Consider the following 26,375-nt stretch of genomic DNA (forward strand, 5'->3'; position numbering starts at 1 on the left):
CCATATACATTCATCATGCAGATCTGTTATGGACATCATTTTTCCGCATTCATCACACGGCTTGAAACCAGTCTTCTTAGACGACATCTCGACAGAAGACAGCGACACTGGAAAGATACAGAAATCCTTCGAAAGCAACAAAGTTACTATAAATGAAACAGAAGATCCCTCGAAACCGTTAGCGTCGACGACGCGGAAAAAAGGGAACTGATGTCATCACGCCAACGTAGGCCTATTATGTGGTGGGTGACGTCAGCGGAGTCGCGCGCGATGCCGTGCTCCTGTGACGTCGTCCACGCCGGCGTGCTACAGAAGAATTTTCCCAACGTTGCTGACGTAGGGGGATATTCACAAGGTGAGGAATCCACTGGCAGATGTATCCATCAGAAAAGGCGTTGTGGTGACTTACTCAGGCACCAAAGGCAATAGTGTGTGATTTGTAGTGGGGTTATGCAGAAAATATTAATTTTAAATCAGAAATAGTAAACACAAGTAACACCTTATGGTCTCTGATGTCACATCTGAAGTAGAAGAAAACAAGCATTGGCATAGCCAATAGGTCTCGCCTTTGGAACCTTATAAATGTTTAGCCATGCAATAATTGATGTTGTTGCACCAAGGATATTGTACTGCATAACTAAATACTTATAAGGTTCCAAAGGTGAGACCTATCGGCTATGCCAATGCTCGTTAGCATCTGTGTTTTTAAGCAACGCCTTCAAATACATTGGCCACGCCCCTTTGAGAGACCCCCAGTTTTTTCACCCCACTTAAAGCCTTGGAGACAGGCGTGGAGCTTGAGAGAGGCAATGGCAAAAAGAGTAGAAGGGTAAAAGCACACGAGGAGACGTTGGGAGGGGGAGGAGGAGGGGGAGGGGGAGGGGGAGAGAGAGAGGGAGTGCGCGCTTAGGTTGTATCTGGAAAGAGACTCAAAAAGCAGAGGAAAAAGTAAAGAGAACGGCAAGAGCGCACGAAATCGGAAAGGTTTACAATGGAAACGCACAAAAGGAGAAAGGGGTGTGACGGCAAAGAGCATAATGAGAGCAGACTGTGGACAGGTTGTGTCATTCGGGGCGGTTTCACTGGCAAACCGCTTATGAACGTCAGTGCACAGGCATTCACTGAAAAACAGCAGCCTGTACAGTACACACACAAGAACAGGAGCCTTGCTAAAACTCTTGTAGCTCATTTTACTGCTTCCATCATGACGCACTTAAGATGGCTGCTTGGGTTCAGGCACTTGCGCAGAGATAGGTGTTTCCAATAAATCTCAGGGTGCAGCACTGACAAGATGGCTCTAGTTAAATGCATTTGCTACAGAATAGTGTGCCCAATTTCGTTACTGTTACGAATCGTCACACAAAAACTTGAATATGTAGTGTGCTTCCTGGCAAAACGAGTAACTTGCATAGGATTGTATTCAAGGTAAATCAGCGAGTTAATGTGTCTGTTGCAAAGATTCTGTGTCTGATGCATAGATTCGATGTATTGCGCAGATCAAAAATTCCAATCCTGGTAAAATATCATGCAGAAATATGTCCACTATTGCATGCCAATCTTTGTGGTTTCTGAAAGGTTTTTTTTACGTTTAAAGGCACTGTGAGAAGTACAAGTTGTGCAATGAGAATGTGCTGCAGTATAAGCATTATCCCAAACGAGCCTTAACACTTCCGATTTAAATGTCACAACCCAGTTCGGATAAAATGAGATCTAATTAAATATTCTGGTAAAGGTACATAGAGCTGCGAATCAATAAGGAACAATGTCAAAAAGACTGTACAGGTTTAAACACCGGCAGAAAGAAAACAAGCGCGCGCGTCTCGCGCTGCAGCGGGAGGCGGAGGGGTGCACCCACGAGTGGTGCGCGCGCTGGAGAGAGCAGTCGGTTCTTTTTCATAGCACATACTCGTGCTTGAGGGGCGCCGCTGCGCACTCCCGTAAGGTGTATGCCGCCACACGCACGAGTATGTGCTTGGAAAAAGAGCTGCACGATAGCTAAAGGTCTCCTATACAGTGCATGCACACTGCGTAGGCGAGACCTAAAAAGGCAAAAGAGGTCACCCGTACCCAAGCGACCTTATATGCATCCATAACGCCACTTCTGGTGAAGCACTGTTACTCCATGCTGGATAGCTCCATGTGGCATTTGTGGCAACACTGTTGAAAAGTTTCAGCACTGCTGAAAAGTTTTAGGAATCGGGCACATGAGAATCAGTTTAAATAAGGGACCCCCATGCATCAATTGACACATTTTATATGTTGTTAAAATCTTATAATATAAAAGAGAGAAATAATACTTTGAGATGAAAGTCAGAAGAGGCAATATATTCTATGTTTTACTCACATATTTCCATCCTAGAGTGGTTTTGCAGTTCTCACAATAGATATCAGCTACAGCATGTAATCCCGTAAGAAGTACTCTTTCCTCTGCTGGACCACATCCGACATTTACCCTGCAGGGAAGGATAAATACACAATTGTTATAGTGCTTGTGATAAAATAAAAACGAAATGAAACAAAGCTACATAGTGACAAAGTGACAACTTTCAATATAAAAAAGAAAAACTCAAGTATCCGTCATCTATTGATATACAGTGTGATCTTTGTACTAAAAATTATCAAAATGTTCAAAACATTCATTTAACATTTGCAATTTGTGAAAATCGAACAACCCCATACATACCTGCATGCTAGAGCTTCTACTATATTTAATATGGACTTTATATAGGTGTTGGATATGATCATGCCAAACTAAACAAATATTGTGATTGATCTTCTAGGATGAAAGGGAGACATTATTCAAATCTACGCCAATGTCCACAATTATAAAAGGCTGACAAAGGATATGAGCTAGGCATACTTAATGATAGTTGTAAGAAGCTGGCTGCACAGAGTCCGGTGAAACCCCAAAGGTAGGCAGAGGTAAAAGTAGATTGCACCTTACTCTCTATTTGTGGTGGAGTGGGCGAGCAGTAAGGCTTTATCAGAGGGTAGTGTTAAGCATTTGTAGCAAACGTTTTGGATTCCAGGCACCCCCTACCCAGGACTCCACAGCCTCCCTGGGGGTTGCGCCCCACAGATTGAAGACCTCTGCCTTAGTAGGTCTAGACTATATGGTAGCCTCTTATGTGGTTTTATGGACATTTGGAATGAGGTCGGGTACCACCACTGTTTCAGCAAATTTTAAACTATTAGGATCATCTTCGATGGATACCTTAGAAGTGTTAGTATTTAGGTTGGATTTAATGGGGAAAAAGTGGAGAAAAAAAAATGGACTCAACCATTTGATCTAATGGGCATTCTTTAGAGTTCCCTATTCTGGCTGTCTGAACACCACTTTTGTTTTCTGCTGATGCAAACAAATCTACTGAAGGTGTCACCCACTTTTAGCAAATTATTTTTACAAATTTGTCATAGTATTGGTTGAGAAAATCTGCTTGGCATTTTGATTTTTCCGGGAATGTGTGCTCCTGTTAGGTTCAGATTGGTGGACAGAACCCAATTCGACCGGGCTTGAAAAGAGGTCTGGATCTGGTGCCTCCTTGTCCACTTAAATAACGTATGGTGGTGTGTATTTGAATCTGAATGGACGATGATGCTTTCATAGAGGAAAGAAAGGCTTGGAGTTCTGGATAGACAGCTCAGATTTCGAGGTAGTTTATGTGTTTCAACTTCTGTCTCTTTGTACATTTCCCTTGAACTGTTAGACCTTGAATTGAGCTTCCCATCCTAGTAGAAATACATCTGTTAGTATGATTTGAGATGGAGGTTCTTTTTGAAAGGCCATTTCAACGAGTAAAATGAAGTGTCTGTTCTGCACCACCATAACAGTGATTGTTTTGTAGCAATGGTCATAATTAACTTGTCTTCCCAATTGTTTTCTCTCCAACACAATTGGTATTCTAAACAGAATTGGAGGATTCTCATTTGCAGCCTTGTGTTTGGGACAAGGTATACGCACGAAGCCATAGAACCGAATAGTGAGGGTATTTGTCTGGCAGTCAGGTCTGAGGTTGATTTGAGGTCATGGCAATTGACCTGGATAGATTAAACTCTACTCTAAAAGAAAGACCCATTATGGTGTCCAACATAGCTCCATGAAAGGACAGTCTTTGAACCAGTGTTGAAACTGACTTCTGGTCATTGACCTGAAGACCCAGGCTGTTTAGCGGGTTTAGTGTTAGGTAATACAGGTTCACTTTCTCTTGGCTGTTAGCTTTTAGCAGGCAGTTGTCCAGGTAGAGATAATGGAATACACGCTGCCTTCTCAATTCTCAATTTGTGTTCTCCAAACGGGAGATCACTGCATACATTGTGGTTGGTTTGTTAATAAATTTCGACCTTCTGACCAAAGTCCAATATAGATATTGATTAATATCTTGAGGTGGTTGCTTCTTGAAGTCGTATAGGAAACATTGTTGCTCCATACAGGACATTGGAAGGTTGAATTTTTTTAAGTTTAAAAATGTTTTTCTTGGAATTTAAATCTAACTACACAATCAGTACAAACTTCTGTGTAATAAAGTAAATTAAAAAGGAAAAACAAACATTCCCTATCCCACCCTCGAAGGTTTAATTTTTCAATTCTCTAACGATGCCTGGAATTACCTATATCCTCCGAAAGAGAATCTGGTTGGATGGAGGACTGGTCACCTTCCTACGGTAGGACGTAATCATTCCACTGATCGACAAAGTCATGGTTAGGTAATTTGTGCTTTTCCTCCTTATCAGAGTAGGGTGAATCGGAAGAATGCTCATCTCATCAGAAGTTGGCAGGACCAGCTTTGGTGTAACTGTATTTGGAAGTTGGTCTCTTGGAGGTGAAGGGGGTGGCGGTGGCATGGGAGAGCACCTAAGGCACTAGGCACACTGGCATCCCTCAACTGGAGTAAATCAAGTATTTTTCCTCTTAGACCAGTGAGCCAACCAAAGCAACTATGGACTAGACACTTGCCACTTAAATGGAAATGGACACATTTAAGTAGTGGCCATCCGATATATAATAAGGAAACCCATCTGATATTAGGTAAAATTATCCAAGTGATAGCCAGCGTAAGACAGTGTGGCCTCCGACTTACCAGTGGGATGTGTAGTAAAAGCAAAAATTCTTTATTGCCCAGATTACTTCGCAACGGTACCGGTCATATTAACCAGGAATGTTTTCAGTGAGTTGAACTCCTATTGATTCAGTTGATATAGGGTAAGGAGAGGCACCGAAAACCATTAGGTAAACTTACATGACCACTAGAGGAGCGCATGAGTCTCAAAGTGCAATATCTACCATACGGCTGCTCAGCTACAATGGACTATGAAATGGTTCTCGAGCACATTTTATCCAAGACGAGACAAACTTTGAAATGTTGCTGGGTAGCATCACTATACCCAAGCTGTGCAGGGAAACGTCACCTTGATTATACAATACCAGAGGTCTCTTAAATTAGCAAGACACTGCTAGCGGCGATTCCTTAACTGACTCGGTTTGCTGACGACTTATGCTCCAGAGATCCCTTTATGGAATCTTACAGAATATAAAGAGGTAGCAAAAGTCCAAAACGCCCAACCATGAACTCAAGCAAGACTGTAGAAGGTATGGGACTTATGCTCCAATGGTAAACGTTACACACATGACTCACTCAGGGATAACTGGGAGTTGGGAGTTGGACACTTCATTACACACAATTCATTATTACGAGCAGCTAAGACTGATACCCGATTCAAGACATATCAGGGGAAAGGGAATATTTTTTTCTACTTACGGAAGTTCATGTGATTTAGTTGTGAACGAATGTGGAGGGGAATGGGATTCCAAGTTTTGGCCACGTTATATGAAAAAAGGCAACCTCCACTTCTCATTCGTTTAATTTTTGGAACTGTCATCAGGTCGTTTACTTTCTGATCTTTAAGCTCTTTTGGGCTGGTAGGGATGGATCATCGCCTGAATCATCGGGGATCCTTTTCCAGAAAGTCCTTTAGGTGCAATGCACAAAGCCTTAAACTGAAACCTCTCCTGGATTGGAAGCCAATGCAGGGAGGCCAGAGCAAGTTTGGCAGAGAGCCGTTTCGGGACATTTAGGAGCAACCCGGCTGCACAATTTTGAACTGTCTGTAGTATTTTGGTTGCAGAAAGTGGGTCTCCTAGGTATAAAGCGTTAGCATAATCAAGTCGTGACAGGAACAGTGCTTGTACTAGCAGCCTTCTGGCCAAGAGAGGTAATAAGGGAAGAATTTTCCTGATCAACCTCAGAAGGCCATAGCATCAACCTCAGAAGGCCATAGCAGGTGGCTGCTACTTTCCGAGCTTGTTCCTTAAAATATAGGTTAGAGTCAAGCACGGCTCCTAGGCATTTTATATGCTTTTTCGGGACAGGAGGAAGGCCCAGACAGTTAGGCCAAAAGGAATGTATATTGAGGGGTGCAGAGTTGCCAAGAAGCATAATCTCAGTTTTTGTCCCATTAAGTTTCAAATATGAGGTGTCCATCCATCTGGCCACTTTTTCTAGGCAGGAAGTTAGGGCCAGTCCAGAATTGCCATTTTTTTCAGGGAGGCGACTAACTGAGTGTTGTCCGCATAAGTGACAATCTGAACCCCAAACGGAATGACTATATGCGCCAGGGAGCTCATGTAGACATAAAATAAGGTGGGACTTAATGCAGATCCCTGAGGAACTCCACATAGGTTTAGACTGAATTTCATCCTCAAAGACTAAAAAGACTGTTTTCTAAAAAATAAAAAAAAAAGGACTGTAGCCATTTTAGTGCTGTTCCGGTCACTCCTACATCTTTGAGTCTACTAATCAAGAGTGAGTGGTTGACTGGGTTGAAGGCTGCACTCAGGTCTAATAAAATAATTGCCACGCAGCCTCTGCCGTCAATGTTTTCTGGTTTCCTCCACTACCAACAGATGAGCGGTCTATGTACCCTGCTGTGATCTGAAACCTGTCTGTGAGGGCTGAAACAGGTTGTTATTTTCCAGGAATCCCAAGAGGGATGAGTTCACATGCTTCTCAGCGATGAGAAGAAAAGAAAGCGTGCAATTGGGGGGGGGGGGGGGGGGAGTTGGGGGGGGGGGGGCAGGGGGAGGTCAGACATCCTAAATATATTAATCAAGATTGAGTGGTTCACTGTGTTGAAGGCTGCGCTCAGGTCTAATAAAATAATTGCCACGCAGCCTCCGCCGTCAATGATTTTTCTGGTTTCCTCCACTACCGACAGAAGAGCGGTCTCTGTACATCTGCTGTGATCTGAAACCTGTCTGTGAGGGCTGAAACAGGTTGTTATTTTCCAGGAATCCCAAGATGGATAAGTTCACATGCTTCTCAGCGATGAGAAGAAAAGATAAAGCGTGCAATTGGGGGGGTGGGGGCGGAGGGTTGGAAGGTCAGACATCCTAAAATATACTAAGAAAGTCATGAGAAATCCACAATTTACATTTTCTCAATTCAGTTCTCTGCACCAAACCTATTTAACACCCAATATACCCAGATTCCGAAAACCACTGCCAGCGATGTATTGATCCACAGGCAGATCTCCATCATATGATAAGAGATTGTGGGATCATCACACAATTTTGGGACAAAGTGATCTCCACACTGACAAAATTATCAGGGAGGAGATTAGAACAGAATATCCTACCCTGTATATTGGGTCAAATGCACAGACCCAAAGTAGCTAGACATGTATGTTCCTTGACCTGGCACGGACACCAGCCAAGAGGAATATAGTCAGGGCGAGGAAGGCCAGATATGCACCAAGTGTGAAATGTTGGCTGTCAGATGTTAAGATATGGGTAAGAGCTGAGAAAGCAACTATTGCCCTGCACCAAAGAACACATGGGCGAAGTGCGACACGCAGAATGGGATATTATACTATTAGCAATAGAGCCCAAAACCGGTGACATGTTGGAAGGCTGGTTCCTCTCTGCCCCCATCAGAGAGAGAAACCCCAAATGCAAGAAGTATGCTTTATTAACATAAGAACTTTGACCACACGATTATAAAACATTTATCATTGAACCCTGGGAGTAACACTTTTCATACTGAAATACTTCACGACGCTCATACAATACTGCATCTGTACCATTACGAAACTTGATGAAATGCGTGTACATTTACTACTGTTAGTAGATCTTGCCAATGTTACCTGTAGGGCGGTACAGAACATGGAATAGAGGAGTTAGGATGCAAACTGCTCCTTATGATAGTTAATAATGCACAGCACAAGTATCTTTTAACGTGCTTACATCTTCTTATTTCCCATTATCTGACTGCGTTTCCTAAAAACGAGAGCTGGGACACAACTTCTAAAAAATGTCCCTGTGATACCTGATCAGAACAGTACACTCAGCACATAGCACTTTTTGTAAGTTTTATTTGATCCCCAGGAAATCCCTTCTTAAACCATTATTTTTACAAGAGTGAATTATTAACCATCAGACGGCTTTAACATTTTAGTATGAATTAGGGGACAAGCGAATGCTACAGGGTTGCCCTGTTTCTCTAGAAAGTAATCCATATTAGTGCTTGTTTAGATGATTCGGGAAACTAAAAAACTTGATATGGATTAATGTATCAATCTTAGCTCGTTGCTTTGCTTATTGGCGATTTCACTGGTTTTATGGTCATATGTAAAAAATGGTAATCAAAATTGCATTTTAACCGTACAGTTATAAAGTGGTCTGGTGTATTTATGCATAATGTTTGCACATCAATGTATTGTTTTTATGATTTAGGTTTTATTTTAACTACTCTGGCACTGTGTGAACTTTGGTTTTAAGAGATTGATGTTTTAATCATATTGTAATAGTTTATAGTAATATTTTGTAATTTTATGATGAGGACTACTGTTCAAGATGCCAGATGCTAAGGGGGCCTTTGCTGGAAATATTTACAGGTTCTCTTTTAGTTCTTAAGCTAAAATTAAAAATACGAGAAGGCACTGGGGATGTGGCAACGCTAACATAATAAAGTCAATCTCGATACCTATGTTATTATGTTGAACTACATGCATCTCCGGAAGATATGGCATCCATGAATCATTAGGGTCTAGACTGTATGCACCTTTCAATGAGATACGTGTACTCCAGGGCAGTCACTTGCCTGGAATCTAAATCCGGTTATTGATTTGTCATTCATAACTAAATGTGTCTAAGACGACAGGTATTACAGGCTGAGGCGGTTATGCATAATTTTTTTTTATTTTGGGTGACATCAGCTTGCAGACAGGACATGTCAGGTAAATACCTAATATGGCTTCTTAAAAGTAAGAGGGATACGTCCCACTATCCATGTCATATTGCTACCTCACAAACTAACATTTTCTGTTTACTGAAAATGGTAGAGCTCTCCTTAAAATCCAGGGATTTCTATATTTACATGTCCAGTCTTTCTGCCAAGGATTACATTGCCCTAAACATCTTAGTGCTTCTCCAGGGTTCATTAAAGTCATGAGCCCTGAATGAACACCAACACACAAACACACACACAAACCAATTGTAAAATAAAAATTCTATATATTTTTTGGAGTCTATTAGTATGTTATAGTGGACAAATGTAATTTCATATCCTTTAGAAAGCAATCCGATATTTATTAATAATCAATGGAAAAGCCAATGTGCCCCTCCTCTAAAAGACAGTGGTATAGGTTTTCCCTATGCTTTTCTCATTGCCAAATGCATGATAATGCATGCACCATAATGCATTTGCACGCGCTGAGTTGGGTGGTGGGGTGGATTGGTGAGGGGTGGAAGGGGAAGTGAATAACAGTTGCTGCTTACAGCACTTCTAAGCTACACACACTTGATGGGAAGCTCTATTTAGGTCTCGTGCCCAGCGGTGCAGTGCGCAGCACGAGACATGTAGTAGCTAAAAATGGGGTTTTACAAGCTGACCTAGGAATCGCACACTCTCATGCGTGTGCTTTTCGTTTTGTGGCCCGCTATTGGTCTTTGCGTGTGTCTTTTTATAAAAGAAAGCACGCAATTGACCAAAGGCGGGCGCACTGTTCCGCCCATGGCCTATTGGTGTCTGTTACAAGCACCGGCCGTCATGTGCTTTCAATTATCGTGCCCAGACACGGGGGCGATAATTGAAAGCACATGTCTCGCTGTGGCGCGCGGGGGTGCGCACCACGTGCTGGCGTGTTTGTTTTACTTTACTGCTGCTTGTTGTAAATGTGCGGTAAATAACAGAATGGTGGTAATCTAGGCCAAATTCGACCCTCCTTTTCTCTGTATGCCCCAGTGGCAGCTTTTTACAAGTCTGTGCGGAGAGCGAGGGGGGACTGAAGAGGACTCTGGGTGGTGTCGCCTTGGAGTACCTTTGGGGCATAAAAGAGGTTACCCTTGACTTAAAGTAATGCAGGCGCCTAGTTTACTTCTAGAAGCTCTGAGCAGCGGTGCTGCTAAGGTCACTTATCTCACGGAGGAGAAAGTTTCTAAAAGAACACAGCAAACTATCTTTTTAAATACAATAAAAGAATGAAAGGTGGAATACGTGTTCACGGAAAATTCTGGAAAAAACAATGTTGGACTTGGCCCTTATGGCAGGTTCACCCCTAAACTTTTTGCCTTTTAATGTTACATCAGTATAATGATTTCTGGTCTTTGCGCACTTTAGCACTGTGGCGCAGTGTAAAGTGCGTGCGCTCTCTTGAGTGCGTGTGTGAGATTGGCCTGCCCTCCCATAGGAATGCATGGGGAATGTGTGTGTCCATGGTAATTCCTGATGCGTGGGGAGTGCAAGGTTAAGTTTGGTATATGCGGACTCGTGTGATTAAATGCTGCGCAATGATGTGTGCGGCTTTAATGCAACTAGTGTGGAAGCGCCATTCCCAGAAGTTGGCATGTCTGTGCAGTTACGGTGAAATGACTGTCTGGCTTGTGATTGGCTGGAGCTGGCTGGTGTGCCTGGCTCCAGAAGTCAGGATGGGTCTGCCCCAGTGGTGAATGGGGAGATCTGCATGTTGATGGCAGGGAGGGGCTGCACCTGGGACCTCAATAGGGCTGGCCTTTCCGTCCACAATGCTGGCTCCGCCCCATGTGGTGCGACTGATGACCCTAGCCTGTCCTGTGAATGGAAAGAGGGGCTGAGCAAAACAAAGTGCTCCAGAACCAGCTGCGTCTGGTTTTCCCCCACCCTGCACCCTAGAGACAAAGGGATTTGGTGTGTATAAAAAGAGGCTGTGACCTCATGTTAAATGTTCTTGTTCTGTTTCTTGACTTGAATCTACCAGGGGCGTGCTGCTGCTGCTGGGGCCCACGGGAAGGCTTGCCTCCCTGGGCCCTGCCCAGCCACTGGATGCCTGATGTACTCCCCTGGAAACCTTTGCCGGTGTTTCCCTGTTTGCAAGACTTCTGGGACCTTTTCTTTGCCTTTGCCCAGGCTTGTTGTAGCCTAGGCGCCCTGGGAGCGCTTTTTGAGAAGAAGGCTGGTCACTATGCCCTAGCGCTGGGAGAGCGCTTCTGTTTTGTGCCTTGGCAGCTCTGGGCTGCTGGCTGGGGATTCCCCCCGTCATGGCCGCCTATTTTGGTCACTTTTGAGATCCCAGTGCGGGTGCCCAACCCGCTTATTTCGCTAGTTTATAGCAGGTGCCCACCCTTTTATGGCCATGTTGAACAAGTTACTTACCTTCGGTAACGCTTTTTCTGGTAGATACAATATCTGCCTGTGGATTCCTCACCTTGTGAATATCCCCTTGCGCCAGCAACATTCGGAAATTCTTTTCGTAGCTTCGCGCCGACGTGGACTTGGACGTCATAGAGGCACGGCATCGCTCGCGACTCCGCTGACGTCACCGACGCCTATAATAGGCCCACGCCGGCGTGATGACATCAGTTCCGCCCTTTTTTCCGTGCCTTCGAGGCACACGGACGGACCAATGACAGTAGACATATACCCAGTATACGCAGTATAAATATCAAGGAAACACACACAGTGTGAAGCAAATGCAACAAAACATTTGAAAATAGAACAAATACATAATAGAAACACTGGCATAGAAGAGTGGACAACGGGGAGGCGGGTGGGTCAGTGAGGAATCCACAGGCAGATATTGTATCTACCAGAAAAAGCGTTACCGAAGGTAAGTAACTTGTTCTTCTGATAGATACATCTGCCGTGTGGATTCCTCACCTTGTGAATAGAGTCCCACAGCAGTCCCCACTCCCGGAGGAGGGTGTCCACTCTTCTAGACCAGGAAATCTTGAAGGACAGAGCGTGCAAAGTGACCGTCCCTCCTCACCTCGGAATCCAAGCAGTAATGCTTCGCGAATGTGTGGAGGGAAGACCAAGTTGCCGCTCTACAAATATCCTCAACAGGCACACCTCTAGCTAAAGCAGAGGTCGAAGACTTAGCTCTAGTTGAATGAGCCCTTATACCCTCTGGAGGTTCCTTACCGGCCAAAGAGTAGCAGATCTTAATACAGAGAACGATCCATCTTGATAAAGTCCTCTTATGGACCGCTCTTCCTCTCTTGCAGCCAGCAAAGCCAATAAAGAGCTGGTCATCCAACCGACAGTCTTTAGTCCTGTCCAGGTAAAAAGACACCGCCCTCTTGGGGTCCAGACGGTGCAATCTCTCCTCCTCCTTGAAAGGGTGAGGGGGAGGATAAAAGGTAGGGAGGGTAATGGATTGACCAAGGTGGAAAGGAGTCACCACCTTTGGCAGAAAAGCAGCCCTGGTCCTAAGAACCATTCGATCAGCATGAATGGTCAAGAAAGGGGGCTTGGAATTAAGAGCTTGAAGCTCGCTTACCCTCCTTGCCGAGGTTATTGCAACGAGGAAGACAGTCTTAAGAGTCAAAAGCCTCATAGGACATTTGTGAAGAGGCTCAAAGGGAGCACCCATCAGAAAGGTCAAAACAAGATTTAAGTCCCACTGAGGCACAATAAAAGGAGTAGGAGGGAACTTATTTATGAGGCCCTTCAAAAACCTTAAGACTACAGGAGATTTAAAAAGAGAAGGCTGGTCAGGCAAACAGATAAAAGCCGACAGCGCTGAAAGATAGCCCTTCACCGTGGCAACAGCAAGTCCTTGCTGCGCCAGAGAAAGGGCAAACTGGAGAACATCAGACAAATGGGCTCTCAAAGGGTCTATAGATCTCTCCCTGCACCAAGTGACAAATTTAGACCACCTATAAGAATAGATGGACCTAGTGGAGTCACGCCTGGCTGACAAAATGACATCCACAACATCAGACGGGAGAGAAAAAGAACTCAGGTTGCCCCGTTCAATCTCCAGGCATGAAGGTGTAAGGTCTGGAGGTGGGGGTGTAGAACCTGCCCCTCCATCTGGGAGAGGAGATCTGCCCTGTGAGGGAGACGGAGCGGCGAGAACGAGGAGAGGTGGAGAAGATCTGTGTACCACACCCTTCTTGGCCAATCCGGGGCGATCAATATAATTTGGGCCCGGTCTAGGCGAACCTTCCTCAGAACCTGAGGAATCAAGGGTATGGGAGGAAACGCGTAAAGGAGTTGCGAGCCCCAACTCAACTGAAACGCGTCCCCCAAGGCTCCTTGCATCGGATACTGGAGACTGCAGAATAACGGGCAGTGAGCATTCTCTTGAGTGGCAAAAAGGTCCACCTGAGAAGTCCCCCACGTCCGAAAGATGTGGCGAACTACCTCCGGATGAAGCCTCCACTCGTGGTCGGCAGAGAACTGCCGACTGAGACTGTCTGCACGAACGTTCTGAACTCCGGCCAGATGATTTGCCATCAGACAAATCTGATGGTCCTGAACCCAGGACCAGAGACGCAGAGTCTCTCTGCAGAGACACTGCGACCCTACTCCTCCCTGCTTGTTGATGCACCACATCGCAGTCGTGTTGTCCGTCAGGAGCTGAACCGACTGACCGCGAAGGGAAGGGAGGAAGGCCTTGAGCGCCAGACGTATCGCCCGCAACTCTAGAAGGTTGATATGAAGCAACCTTTCCTCCGGAGACCAAAGACCCTTGACCTCCAGGTCCCCCAGATGAGCACCCCACCCTAGAGTGGATGCATCCGTTATCACTATGGCCACCGATGGAGGCAGTTGGAAAGGATTTCCTTGCGACAGATTGCCTTCCACGCTCCACCAAGACAGAACCGCCGCAGTTTCTCTGGAGATCCTCACTGACTCCCTGAGATCTCCGTTGTGCTGATACCACTGCCTGCGGAGGCACCACTGGAGTGCCCTCATGTGCCAGCGTGCATGGTTGACCAACAGAATGCAAGAAGCCATCAGACCGAGCAGGCGAAGGACCTTCAGTACTGGAATAACCGCTCCATTGAAAAATAAAGGAATCATTGCCTGTATGTCGCGAATCCTTTGAGGAGGAGGGAATGCACGGCATACAGTTGTATCCAGTACCGCACCTATGAACAGGATGCGCTGGGAGGGCACCAGGTGAGACTTGGGTACATTTATTGAAAAACCCAACCTGTGCAACAACTGAGTGGTTTCCTGCAGATGATGGAGCACCTTCTCCGACGACTCCGCTTTGATCAGCCAGTCGTCTAGATATGGGAATACAGGTATCCCCGACCTTCTGAGATGTGCCGCCACCACTGCCATCACCTTTGTGAAGACTCGAGGCGCAGTAGTAAGACCAAATGGAAGGACCGCAAACTGGTAGTGCTGCGACCCAACCGTAAAACGGAGATACTTTCTGTGCGACTTCAAGATGGGAATATGGAAATACGCATCCTGTTAGTCGAGCGACACCATCCAGTCTTCTTCCAGCAGCGCTTGAAGAACCTGTGCAAGAGTGAGCATCTTGAACTTTTCCTGTTTCAGGTAAAGGTTCAAGATCCTGAGATCCAGGATCGGACGGAGCCTGCCATCCTTCTTGGGGATCAGAAAATACCGTGAGTAGCATCCCTGACCCCTCTCCTGCTCTGGAACCACCTCTATCGCACCTTTCTTGAACAGTGCCAGGACTTCTTCCTGCAAGAGAAGCAGGTGGTCCTCCGAACAAAAACCCTGGCAAGGAGGGTAATTTGGGGGAAACTCCCAAAAGGGAAGAGCATACCCATTCCCCACGAGATTGAGAACCCAAAGATCCGATGTTATCAATTCCCAATCTCGTAGGAAATGGGTAAGCCGGCCCCCTACTGGGACCACATGATCCGGAATGGCGGATCTAGGGCTGCTTTGCTGCATTGGCAGGGGGCTGGGAAGGAGAAGAAGAGGAGAAGGAGGAAGCTTGACGGCCTCTAGGACGGGCTCTTTGCCTGCCTCTGTATGATTTGTACAGCGTATTTTGCTGTTACTGTGGCTGCTGCTGAGATGGTCTGTAGGAACGAAAGGAAGATCTGCCAAATCCTCTGAAGCGTCTTCCAGTAGTACCCCTGGACTGAAGGCCCAAAGATTTAGCAGTGGCCCTACTGTCTTTAAAACGTTCCAAGGCCGCATCAGCCTTCTTGCCAAATAATCCTGAGCCATCAAAAGGCAAGTCTATCAAAACAGACTGAACATCCGCAGAGAATTCCGACATTTTAAGCCATGCGGCTCTCCTGGCGGCCACGGAAGAGCCCATGACCCTCGCTACCGAATCAGCAGTGTCCAGCCCACTCTGAATCACCTGCCTCGCAGCAGCTTGAGTGTCCGATATCACTTCCTGAAAATCCTCTTCAGGGATTTTCGGTACCAACGGTTTAACAGAATCCATCAAGGCATGGACATACCTTCCCATCAGACAAGTTGCGTTGGTTGACTTTAACGCCATACTGGCTGAGGAGAAGACCTTCTTAGCAGCCTGATCCTGCTTTCTGGACTCCTTATCCCCAGGAACCTGCGGAAAAGCACCAGCAGACCTCTTCGAGCAGGCAGCCTGCACAACCAAACTTTCAGGCAGGGGGTGCGTTGACAAAAAATCAGGGTCACCAGGCGCAACCCTGTATCTCCTCGCCACTGCCCTAGAAACCGCAGGAGTAGACAAGGGCTTCTTCCAAACCTCATAGATGGGTTCAGCTAACGCATCCGTAAAGGGCAACATAGGCTCAATAGAAGAGGAGGGTGAGTGAAGAACTTCAGTTAGAAGATTCGACTTATACTCAGCAGTGGGTAGAGCAATGTTCAACAAATTTGCAGCCTTTTTTATAACAGTGTGATAAGGTACCACATCCTTTGAAGGCACAGTCGACACCAAAGCCAAATCCCACTCAGGAGATAGTTCAAGCCCACTGGCTTCTCCCAGGTCCTCAAAAGGATCTTCAGAATCCTGTAATTCTCCTTCCTCCATATCAGCATATCGATATTGTTCTTCCTCTATAAGTCTCTGGGCTTCTCTCTGTGACCTTTCCTTCACGATAGAAGTCGAAGGATCCGGAACCGACTCCGACGGGGCCGGAACCGGCGTCGAACTCGAAATCGGATGAGGTCGTTTCACACGAGGTCGAACAGAATCCTGCCTCGGAGTCGTAGGCATCGGCGTCGATGGAACCGGAGTCGACGGAGTCGGCGTCGCACGCTTCGGCGTCGACAACACAGGCGGTGTCGGAAAATGCCAATGCGGTGGTAGAGCCGGCATAAAAGGCATGAAGGGCGCAGGAGCATAATCCTGGGGAACACCCAAGTTGAAAGACATAGGACCCGTGGGACCAACAGGTGCACCAGACGGGTACATCGCCCTGGAATAAACACCAAACATGGCATTCAGGAATTGGGATGGATCCTGACCTGGAGCCGGAAAAACAGGATACGGTCCTCCGGGTTGCTCCCGAGGAGGCGGATTCGACCCGAAGTCGACCTCTTCTTCGAGTTCTGGAACCGGGGTCGACGAACCCGCAGGCACCGGAACCTCGGCTTCACCAACCCCCTGCACCTCACCTTCATCCTCCTGACCAGAAGGATTGGACGGATCTGGGGAAGGGATAGCCATCTGCTTCTGCGACTCGGGCGAATTCGGATGCGAAGCTTCACCAACAGAGTCCTGAGCATCTGACGCCGAAATCTCCGCTTCTTTATGAAGAAGTTTTACTTGCGACTTCGGCCTCGAACCAGAGTCCTTCCCTGAGTGATGACGTGACTCATGACTCCTCTTCTTATGTTTTTTCCTAGAGGATCTCGAAACATGAGCTGAAGAGGACTCCGAGCACGACTTCAATCGAGACCTCGATCTCGAACGCCGAGATCGAGACTTCGAAGTCTTTTTAACCTTTTTATTCTTTAGTTTTGCCACGAGGAGTTTCGTCTCCCTTTCCCGTAGGGCCTTTGGGGTCATCTTCTTGCAACATGGGCAATCCTCGACGTCATGGTCGGAACTCATGCACCAGACGCAGCACTCATGTGGGTCAGTAATAGACATAGTCTTTCCACATTCTCCGCAAGCCTCAGAGACAGTCTTCTTCGACGACATCTCGAAGAAAATAGAAACAGCAATAGTAGAACAAAAGTAACAAAGTTACTAGTAAGCTACAGTACGATCCCAGAAAACCGTTAGCGTCGACGACGCGGAAAAAAGGAAACTGATGTCATCACGCCGGCGTGGGCCTATTATAGGCGTCGGTGACGTCAGCGGAGACGCGAGCGATGCCGTGCCTCTATGACGTCCAAGTCCATGTCGGCGCGAAGCTACGAAAAAAAATTCCGAATGTTGCTGGCGCAAGGGGATATTCACAAGGTGAGGAATCCACACAGCAGATGTATCTATCAGAAATTGGTATTCAAATTACAGCGGGTGCCCACCCCGCTGTTCATTTTTTATTATCCGAGGGAGCCTAACCATCCTTTGCAGCACAGATCGCCGCCGCCGTCCCCGGCCCGCCTGGTTGTGGGCGGGGCCGCTGGACGGAAGCGGAATTGAGGAGGTGGCCGGACCAGGAAGTGTGGAGTACCGATGCGGGGCTCCCGTGAGCAATGGGAGCCCCGGGATGTGTACCGCGAGGGAGGCTGGGAGCCCACCCCGCCTCCCGAAGCATTGCAGCCGAGTCCCGGGTGAAGAGGAAGGCGGGGCTCTCTTATGGAGAGAGAGCCCCGCCCGCACCGCCGCCCGGAGGAGCCCCCGCCCGAGGAAAGGAAGCCCGGTGAGTGAGAAGGGCGGGGGGGGGAGCTCCGTAGGGGCCAATGTTGGTGCCGGAGGATGGCACAATGGCTGGGGTGTATTTAGGGCGGCCCCCGGATGGCAGCGGGCCGCCCCAACGATCAGTTAAGCCTGCATGGCTCAAACAGTGGGGCAGGTTTCCTTTCAGAGCCCTGTGGAGCTCCAACCCAGGCCATATTTTTTTAAGGAACCTGCGGGCTCCCACGAGGCCCCATTGATTGTTAGAGTCCCCACGAGGGATTTGGGACACGTTATGTTTAGAGCCTCGATGGCTCCCACGCCCCACAGAAGTTGTTGCTAGAGCCTAGATGGCTCCCTGGGGCAAATCAGTTGTTTCAGAGCCAGAGGGCTCCAACGCGGTGCACAGGTTCTTCCAGAGCCTAGAAGACTCCCACGTGCGCAGTCTTTGTCCTAGAGTGCCAGGGAGAGCCTATGCCGCAGTTTGTCTCCAGCTGCCCAGCAAGTAGTGGGCAGCTGCTCCGTTTAGGTGTTCTTCCTAGGGACTTGTTCTTTGGACTCAGAAGTGAGACGCACTTCTTCATCCCTACCTTGGCCTTCCCCAGCTGCGCAGCACTTAGTGCCAGCTGCAGCATTTAGGCCCTGTTCTTGTCCCTCAGCTGCCCAGCAAGTAGTGGGCAGCTGCTACGTGTAGGTTTTGGCGCAGTGGCGCAACCTGGACCCTAATGTGATTTATGTGCTATGCTGATTTATGTGCGGATGCTATGGGTGTTAGGAAATGTACTGTGTGTAGTATGGTTTGCGCACCCTGTGTTCTGATACCTCTAGACATATGTTTATGCTTAGGAGGTTGTTTTATCTAGTATGGGTTATACTAGTGTGTTCATGGTTCCCTGTGTGATATATGCCGATGGTGGTTAGGATTGCGTAGGAGGTACTTACCTTTTTACCAGTGGTTACTGGTTGTGTGCTACATTTGCTATTTTATGCTATAGTTGTTCTTTGTTCCAAGTGCTAGTTCTAAAAGTGATTATTCCTGACAGTGGTCCATGTGGCCCGGTCTTATGTACATAATCCCCTATAAAATCTGCCCGTGCCTATGGCACATTGTAAAGTGTGTGTTTATTATCTAATGTGTTTAGTATAATACAAAGGCTATTTTTTTTTATATATAACCTTGTGTGGAGTTCCTTTTGTGGGGGGCCTGGGATGATGTTGCTGGTGGGTGCGTGCACAAATACTTAACCAACATTGCCTACGGGATTAGCCTTACTGCTCGTGTCACGTTACCTAGAGGGTGAGCGGGGGTTATCTTTGGCGTGTAACTCCCTTGTTCTGACTGGAGTGGTGGTCTCTGCCTGGCTTTAGCGCAAGCCTTAGCCTACTGGAAACCCCATTTCTAACAAAACAGTTCATCTGTTAAAAAGCGTTGAATACCCAAAGATAATGGAGTAGAGTGAGCACAGCAACAGTGTTATTAACACTCACATTGCAGAATAAATGCCGAGCATGGATGACGTGCTGGTTTCAACGAACAGCTGAAGGGCATCACTAGGCCATGGTTAGCACTCTGGAGAGGGCAGTTGGAGGTCAGTTCTTTTGTTAGCTAAATAACCAAATGGAATGCACATGAGTCACGGCAGGATCATGTAGATTTACAGGAAGACTCACAAAATGTTATCACCTTTTCTGAATCAATCCGGTATATTCTTTAGGGTCCTTGTTTGTGACGTCATTGGTACCTTGGGGTAGGGCATAGACATCCCTGAGGGCTAGATCCCTAGAGAGCACGCCTTTTGCTATTATATTTATAAAAATATGGTCGAAGTGTTTGATTATTGGTTCTCCATCTACAGTCCCAGGCCTCTTTATTTTTATTACCGTTTTATCTCTTTATGTTGTAGGGTTTGTGTGACTCCTGTCGCCATCTTTATTTAGTAGCAGAACACAAAATCCTTAAAGTAAGCCTGCTATGTGCATTAGAGTGTGCATTGGCTTTGAAAAATATTAATTTACCTGGCGCCAAAAGGGGTAGTAAGATGCAGAAAATACTGTCGCATTAAAAAAAAAAAAGTGATAGGTTCTGCCATCCTACTTGCTCACGTACTGCTAAGGCGGATATTATTAGCAGATCCATAACAGCATTCAATATCCCAGGGAATTGACACATAACACACCGGGCAGTGCCTGCTTCTAACAACCCAGTTATCATATGAGCACCTTGGCTGCACCCAGTAACAGTAATAAGAAACTACAGAAACCCTCAGTGCCTACTACTTACTGCAACTCAAAGACTCCAATGTCCAATGGAACCCCCTAGAGTCCTGGGAGAAGGCACTGAACCAAATAGCGCCACGATGCATATTACTGCACCCAACTCATCATGTATACATATACCATATAATCTGAAATTTGGTGGTATCAAGCCCTGAAAGTGAAGAGCCATCTGTTTGGGTGTCACAACACCTCCTATTTCATGTGCCCTGAGGCGGCTGAGGAGCCACGACAGCGCTACAACATTCTCGCATACAAATATTAACTCCACCGATTACAGACAGAGATGCTGCGCCCACTGGCTTTTCTCAAACCAATGTCACTCACCATAAATGACAAAACTAAACCTCTGTACTTTGAGAAGGACTGAAATGTACTTTCCAGCAGAACAGGGATTTTTTTTTTTAGACATTAATATATTTTCTTGCGCAGCAGTGATGTCGTTTTTTTCCCCGACGAGTGGTGTCCAGAACAATATATTTTTTAGTTGAGCATTATTATACATTAATGACATTTTAGTATTTTAACAAATTGTATTGTAGAGATTGGTAGCGGAATAGTAAGGCATTTTTAGATGATCAATTTCATATTTTGATCAAATATTATTGCTTTTTTGGTCAAATAGAACTTTGATTTGAAGAATTTTATTCGATGTGTTTTTTCGGGGGGGAAATATGGGGCTTGTAAATAAGCCCCTTTGTTTTTTTTTCCTCTGAAGGCGCAGTGGCTTTTAATAGCCGCATTTGACGATTTTGTTTTGCACTAGATATTGTTTTTTTAGCCGCACTTTGTAGGCTTTCGTGGACCTTCTTGGCTGCTCGCCAAAGCATCGGGTTTACTTTGGCAGATGTATATTTCAAGCATGTGCAGTAAACAAGCAATAGTGGACGCAGAGTGACATACATACATCGCCGCTTCCGCACATTATTTCTAAGATGAGAATTAAAAGTACAGATGTAAAGCCAGCCGGCCTGGATGCCTGGATTGTGAAATTGTGCAGCCGAGATGGAGGGCAGTGAAATTGCCGTTTTAGTTTTAAAATGTATTTTGCAGCAGCACGACCGAGGGGAAGACGGTCCATCGGTCTGTGTCACTGGGTGGGGTGGGGTGGGTGGGCTGCCCCGAGTGCAGCAGCTGCTCACGGTTACACCGGTGCCTCCCACACCGTGCGGCGTTCAGCTCCACCGAGGGCGCAGAGCAGCACAGGCGGGAGAGAGGAGCTGCGCAGGGCGGCTGACGAAAGAGCGCAGAGCAGCGCAGGGCACAGCGCAGGGCACAGCGCCACGAACGAAAGGGCACAAAGCCCCATGGGGAACAGGGCCTCCCATGAGAGGGCGCAGAGCAGCGCAGGGCACAGCACCACGAACGAAAGGACACAAAGCACCATGGGGAACAGGGCCCCCAGGAGAGGGCGCAGAGCAGCGCAGGGCACAGCACCACGAACGAAAGGGCACAAAGCACCATGGGGAACAGGGCCCCCAGGAGAGGGCGCAGGGCACAGCACCACGAACGAAAGGGCACATAGCACCATGGGGAACAGGGCCTCCCATGAGAGGGCGCAGAGCAGCGCAGGGCACAGCACCACGAACGAAAGGACACAAAGCACCATGGGGAACAGGGCCCCCAGGAGAGGGCGCAGAGCAGCGCAGGGCACAGCACCACGAACGAAAGGGCACAAAGCACCATGGGGAACAGGGCCCCCAGGAGAGGGCGCAAAGCAGCGCAGGGCACAGCACCATGAACGAAAGGGCACAAAGCACCATGGGGAACAGGGCCCCCCAGGAGAGGGCGCAGAGCAGCGCAGGGCACAGCACCACGAACGAAAGGGCACAACGCACCATGGGGAACAGGGCCCCCAGGAGAGGGCGCAAAGCAGCGCAGGGCACAGCACCACGAACGAAAGGGCACAAAGCACCATGGGGAACAGGGCCCCCCAGGAGAGGGCGCAGAGCAGCGCAGGGCACAGCACCACGAACGAAAGGGCACAACGCACCATGGGGAACAGGGCCCCCAGGAGAGGGCGCAAAGCAGCGCAGGGCACAGCACCACGAACGAAAGGGCACAAAGCACCACGGGGAACAGGGCCCCCCAGGAGAGGGCGCAGAGCAGCGCAGGGCACAGCGCCACAAACGAAAGGGCACAAAGCACCATGGGGAACAGGGCCCTCAGGAGAGGGCGCAAAGCAGCGCAGGGCACAGCACCACGAACGAAAGGGCACAAAGCACAATGGGGAACAGGGCCTCGCATGAAAGGGCGCAGAGCAGCGCAGGGCACAGCGCCAAGACTACTTTACCCCTAAGGTTATTTGACCTTTCTAATGTATATGGTGGCCAGCTGTATAGCCTATGTCAATCTGCTGCAACTCCCCTTTACAATGCTGTATTGGGTGTTGTGATTGGTACTGTACTTCTTGAGATTACCCACCTCAAAGGTTTCAGCTCTCTCTTTATAATAGTAGTATAGAATTGCCGACTGAGATGTACATTCAGCACTCCGGCCAGTTGATTTGCAACTACACAAATCTGATAATCATGAACCATGACCAGAGTCGCAGAGCCTCTCTGCAGAGATAAGAAGACCCTACTCCTTCCTGTTTGTTAATGTACCACATCGCGGTAGCGCTGTCAGTCAGGACCAAAACCGACTGACCGCGATGAGAGTGAAGAAAGGTCTTGAGGGCCAAACGTATCACTCGCAATTCCAGAAGACTGATGTGAAGCAATCTCTCCTCTGGAGACCAAAGACCTTGATCGCCAGATCCCCCAGATGAGCACCCAACCCTAAAGTGGAGGCATCCGTTATCACTGTGGCCACTGGAGAAGGTGGTTTGAAAGGCTTCCCTTGAGACAGGTTGCCTGAAATACCCCACCATAACAGATCCACTACAGTGTCTCTGTAGATTATGACCATCTCCTCGAGATCCCCATTGTGTTGAAACCCCTGCCTGCAGAGGCACCACTGGAGTGCCCTCATGTGCTAGCGTGCATGGTTGACCAACAGAATGCAGGAAGCTAACAGTCCGAGCAGGTGTAAGACCTTCAGGACTGGAACAGCTGCTCCATCTTGGAACAGCTGCTCCATCTTGAAACATTGGGATCATATTCTGGACGTCTAAAATCCTCTGAGGAAGTGGGAAAGCACGACTCACAGTAGTAGTATCCTGTACTGCTCCTATGAACAGGTTGCGCTGAGAGGGCACCAGGTGAGATTTGGGTACATTTATCGAAAAAAACAAGTCCAACAAAAGTTGAGCTGTTATCTGCAGATGATGCAGCACCATCTCTGGCGACTTTGCTTTGAGCAGCCAGTTGTCCAGATAGGGGAATACAGGAATTTCCGACCTTCTGACATGAGCTGCACCACCGCCAACACCTTTGTGAAGGCCCGAGGTGCAGAAGTATGGCCGAACGGAAGGACCCCAAACTGGTAGTGTAGAGATCCAACCGTAAAATGGAGATACTTCAGATGAGACTTCAGGATGGGAATGTGAAAATACACATCCTGCAAATCGATCAACACCATCCAGTCTTCCTGCTGCAGTGCCAAAAGAACCTGAGCTAGGGTCAACATGGATTAGTTACTTACCTGTAATCCTAGTTCTCTTCCATGGGTATACTCAAAGTCATAAGCACTGAATAGTCCCGCCCACGTGCGGGAACCCGCAGCAATAGCCAATAATATGTATATATATATATATATATATATATATATATATATATATATATATATATATATATATATATATATATATATATATAGATATATATATATAGATATATATTCGCCACAATTCGCTTTTGTAGAACGAAAAATAGACAGCACTCCAAAGTCTCTTGTCCAGAAAAGAATTTTATTTGGCAGACCCCCTGCCCCCTCGACAAACGCGTTTCACCACTAAGGCTTCGTCAAAAAAAAATAATATATATATATATATGAGCAAGATCTCAGTGGGAGATCAAACGCGTTGGTGTTTGGAGTGCTTTGGAGTGTCTTTGACAAATAAATGCTTTAAACCATCTTAAAGAAGTTTTGTGGTGCGATCCGACTTCTTTTCTGCGTGAAGAGAGATTACTAAATATATATATATATATATATATATATATATATATACACACCACGTGACTCTCCTTGAATCTCTCTCGGCGTCTCCGACCCAGCCTGGCCCTGAGCACACACCAGCAAACAAAGGGAGACGGACCACAATGATTCAGCTTCGGCAGATTTTAATTGAAGCACAGAGCAGCTACGCGTTTCTGGCAAGTTATGCCCTTGATCACGCATAAAATAACCATATATATATATATATAGATCATATGCGTATACATATACATATGCAGCCCAATATACACCATACTAGGCTCAAAAACTGCCATTATTGCCTGTAAAATCTTTACATTTGCTAAATAAAGACATATAAATTACATTATATGATAATGCAAAGAAGAAAACACTGTCCTGGTTTTCTTTGAAACACACAACCTTTATTTTCAAAGGTAAAAACAGGCAGGATCATAGAGGCAGCTTTAGCATAGATAGGCTGCATTGTAACAACAGAAAAATCTGGCGCCGTGCCTTTAAGACCTCTGTGAGCCTCCAGGCTCCCATCATGCACCACAGGTGACAGTTAGGTCAGTTCTTTTGGACGGCATATAACAGTGTGATAACTGCATGGGTAACATGTAAAATAGACAGTTCTGGTATTCGCCTGGGGAGGCGGGTGGGTGTACTTATGACTTTGATGAGTATACCCCTGGAAGAGAACTAGGATTACAGGTAAGTAACTAATCCTTCTCTTCCAGGGGATACTCATCAATAGTCATAAGCACTGAATGGAGTAGCAAGCCCATCCCATACCCTGCGAACAAATACCAGACTTTCTAAACAGTAAACTAATATAGATATTACCCAAACAAATTCCTCAGGGATGCCTGACCAACCTGGGCATCCGCCTGAGTATCAGAATCAAGGCAGTAATGGCGAGCAAAGGTGTGAACCGAACGCGATGTAGCTGCCTTACAAATTTCATGAACAGGAACATTTTTAAGCATTGCTATAGTAGCAGCCTTTCCTCTAGTGGAGTGCGCTCTCGGTCTACCCGGGAGCTGTTTCCGTGCCAATTGATAACATAACAAAATACATGAAACAATCCATCTAGAAATGGACCTCTTAGAAGCAGGCAAGCCCGTATTCAGAGGACCGTAGTTCCCAAACAGATGATCAGTCTTTCTAGCACTCTTAGTTTTATCAAGGTAAAACTTCAAAACTCTTCAAATCCAATGAGTGTAGAGCTTTTTCAGCTGAAGAGCTCGGATTAGCAAAAAACGTAGGTAGTGTCACTGACTGGTTAATGTGAAAATCCAAGACTACCTTAGGAAGGAATCTGGGATGAGTCCGAATCACCACTCTTTTCGCATGGAAAACAAGATAGGGTTCTGTAGCACAAAAAGCCTGAATCTCGCTCACCCTGCACGCAGAAGTGATAGCTACAAGGAAGGACACCTTCCACGACAGATGTTGAAGGGAGGCCTTATGTATAGGTACGAATGGAGGACCCATCAATTTAGACAAAACCACATTAAGCTCCCAAGGGGGCGAGGGAGCCCTCACAGGAGGATACACTTTCCTGAGACCCTCCAGAAAATCCTTCACAACTGGCATTTGAAAGAAAGACACCTGGGTAGGGGACTTTCGATATGCTATTATTGCTGCCAGATGGACCTTAATAGAGGAATACTGTAAACCTGCTTTGGCCAAAGAAAGTAAGTATGGTAACAGTACCTGTTCCTGACCTCTAATCGGGTCATGACCTTCAGCAGCACACCACATGAAAAACCGCTCCCACTTGAAAGCATACGTCTTTCTTCTAGAAGCTCTCCTTGCCTCTCTTAAAATGTGCATACAGTCCTGCGAGAGGCCTAGATGTCCATACTGGACAAACTCAGGAACCATACTGCTAGCTTCAGGGACGGCAGGTTGGGATGGAACACCCTGCCGTTCTCTCTCGTCAGCAGATCCGGACAGCAAGGAAGCCTCCTGTGCGAAACTTTGGATAGATGCAGGAGATCCGGGTACCACCATTGGCGAGGCCAATCCGGAGCCACTAGAATCATGTCTGTCTTCGACTT

At 46.9% G+C, this 26,375-nt stretch overlaps 1 protein-coding gene across 1 annotated transcript in view; it reads right to left on the minus strand.

Moving 5' to 3' along the window:
• Positions 1 to 26,375, minus strand: part of YPEL1 (yippee like 1) — a 197,224-nt gene that overhangs the window by 81,016 nt on the left and 89,833 nt on the right. Inside the window, exon 4 of the mRNA XM_078667959.1 lies at positions 2,345 to 2,453. Within this exon, the coding sequence (XP_078524085.1) occupies positions 2,345 to 2,453 (109 nt within the window). The remainder of the gene's footprint in view (positions 1 to 2,344; positions 2,454 to 26,375) is intronic.

This window comes from Lissotriton helveticus, chromosome 11 (genome assembly GCF_964261635.1).
Source record: "Lissotriton helveticus chromosome 11, aLisHel1.1, whole genome shotgun sequence".
Classification (NCBI taxonomy): domain Eukaryota; kingdom Metazoa; phylum Chordata; class Amphibia; order Caudata; family Salamandridae; genus Lissotriton; species Lissotriton helveticus.